Raw genomic sequence first — 1,399 nt, 5'->3', positions numbered from 1 at the left:
CAGTTCATCAACGACTGGGATGGCCACGCAGTCCGCCAGTGGATGATCGACAACGTGGACGTGGCGGGCTACGTCGCCGGCGGCTACCTCGCGTTTGTCTTCCTCGGGCCCAGGGTGTTCGCCAAGCTGACCGGCCGCGGCAATGCGGCGGCGGCGGCGGCACCGCAGGTGCGGAGCGAAGACGGCACCGGGTCGCCAGCGGTGCGACAGGCGATGGTCGTGTGGAACCTGCTTCTCTCCATCTTCTCCATCTTCGGCACCAGCACGGTGACGCCGAGGCTCATCAGCAACCTCGCGTCGAAGGGATTCTACGAGGCGACGTGCAAGTTCACCGAGGAGGAGTTCTACACCACTAACGTCGGCTTCTGGATGGGCATTTTCGCCCTGTCGAAGATGCCGGAGCTGGTCGACACCATCTTTCTGGTGCTGCAGGGCAAGCCGAAGCTGCCGTTCCTGCACTGGTACCACCACGTCACGGTGCTGCTCTTCTCGTGGCACACGTACTGCGTCGGCAGCTCCTCCTACATCTGGGTGGCGGCGATGAACTACAGCGTGCACTCCATCATGTACCTCTACTTCGCTCTGGCGGCGATGGGCCACAAGCGGCTTGTGCGGCCGCTCGCGCCGTACATCACCATCATGCAGATCCTACAGATGGTGATGGGCTGCTTCGTCAGCGTCTACGCGATGAAGGAGAGCTACGACGGCCGCGGCTGCGGCATGACGTGGTCGAACATGCGCATCCAGCTGCTCATGTACACGTCGTACCTCTACCTCTTCTCGGAGATGTTCGTCAAGGCATATATATTCCCGCCGAAGCGGCCTGCTGTTGCCTCGAACGGTTCCGCGAAGAAGGCCGACTAAGCGGGGGGGGGAGCCGCGAACGCATATTTGTGCGCTTTGTGTGCGTCGCGCTTTCCTCCTCCCACGCCCGGCGGGAAGGGGGAGGGAGAGAAAGGCACCCTTCCCCCCTCCCCTCCAAGCCCCTCACTGGCGTATATGCGAGCGTGGGTGTAGTGAAACTAAATGGTGGTGGGGTGCTGCCGTGCTATTTATCTTCTTGGTTTGTTTCTTTGTTTGTTTGTTTGTTTTAGCTCCATTGTCCGGTGTGAATTTCATTTTTTGTGTGCGTGGTGGCTGCGTCCGTGCACAGTGAGAGCGTGAGTTGGGGGTAAAATGCAACAGGAGCGGAAGGAGGCAACAGCAGCCGCAATCCCAAAAAGAAAGAAAAAAAAGGAACGACAATGGGGGGAAAAAAGGGGGGGGAAAGGAAGGCCCAGAGAGGGTCTTGCAGACGAGAAGAAGACATGGGGGAAAAGGGGGCAACGGAGTTGAAGGCTCTTGCATGCTACAAAAAAGGGGGGAAGGAGGAGAGCGCCACACGATGGCAGCTGCTCGC

General features: G+C 59.5%; 1 protein-coding gene across 1 annotated transcript; it reads left to right on the top strand.

Moving 5' to 3' along the window:
* Positions 1–42: 42 nt before the first annotated feature.
* DQ04_07481040 (putative fatty acid elongase) lies at positions 43–864 on the top strand (the record flags this gene model as incomplete). The annotated part of the gene is made up of 1 exon (XM_009315187.1): positions 43–864. The coding sequence occupies one exon, from the start codon at positions 43–45 to the stop codon at positions 862–864; it is 822 nt and encodes a 273-aa protein (XP_009313462.1).
* Between the last annotated feature and the right edge of the window lie 535 nt (positions 865–1,399).

This window comes from Trypanosoma grayi (genome assembly GCF_000691245.1).
Source record: "Trypanosoma grayi strain ANR4 Tgr_748_V1, whole genome shotgun sequence".
Classification (NCBI taxonomy): domain Eukaryota; phylum Euglenozoa; class Kinetoplastea; order Trypanosomatida; family Trypanosomatidae; genus Trypanosoma; species Trypanosoma grayi.
Note: the sequence above shows the minus strand (reverse complement) of the source record. Positions and strands in the feature narration are given on the sequence as shown.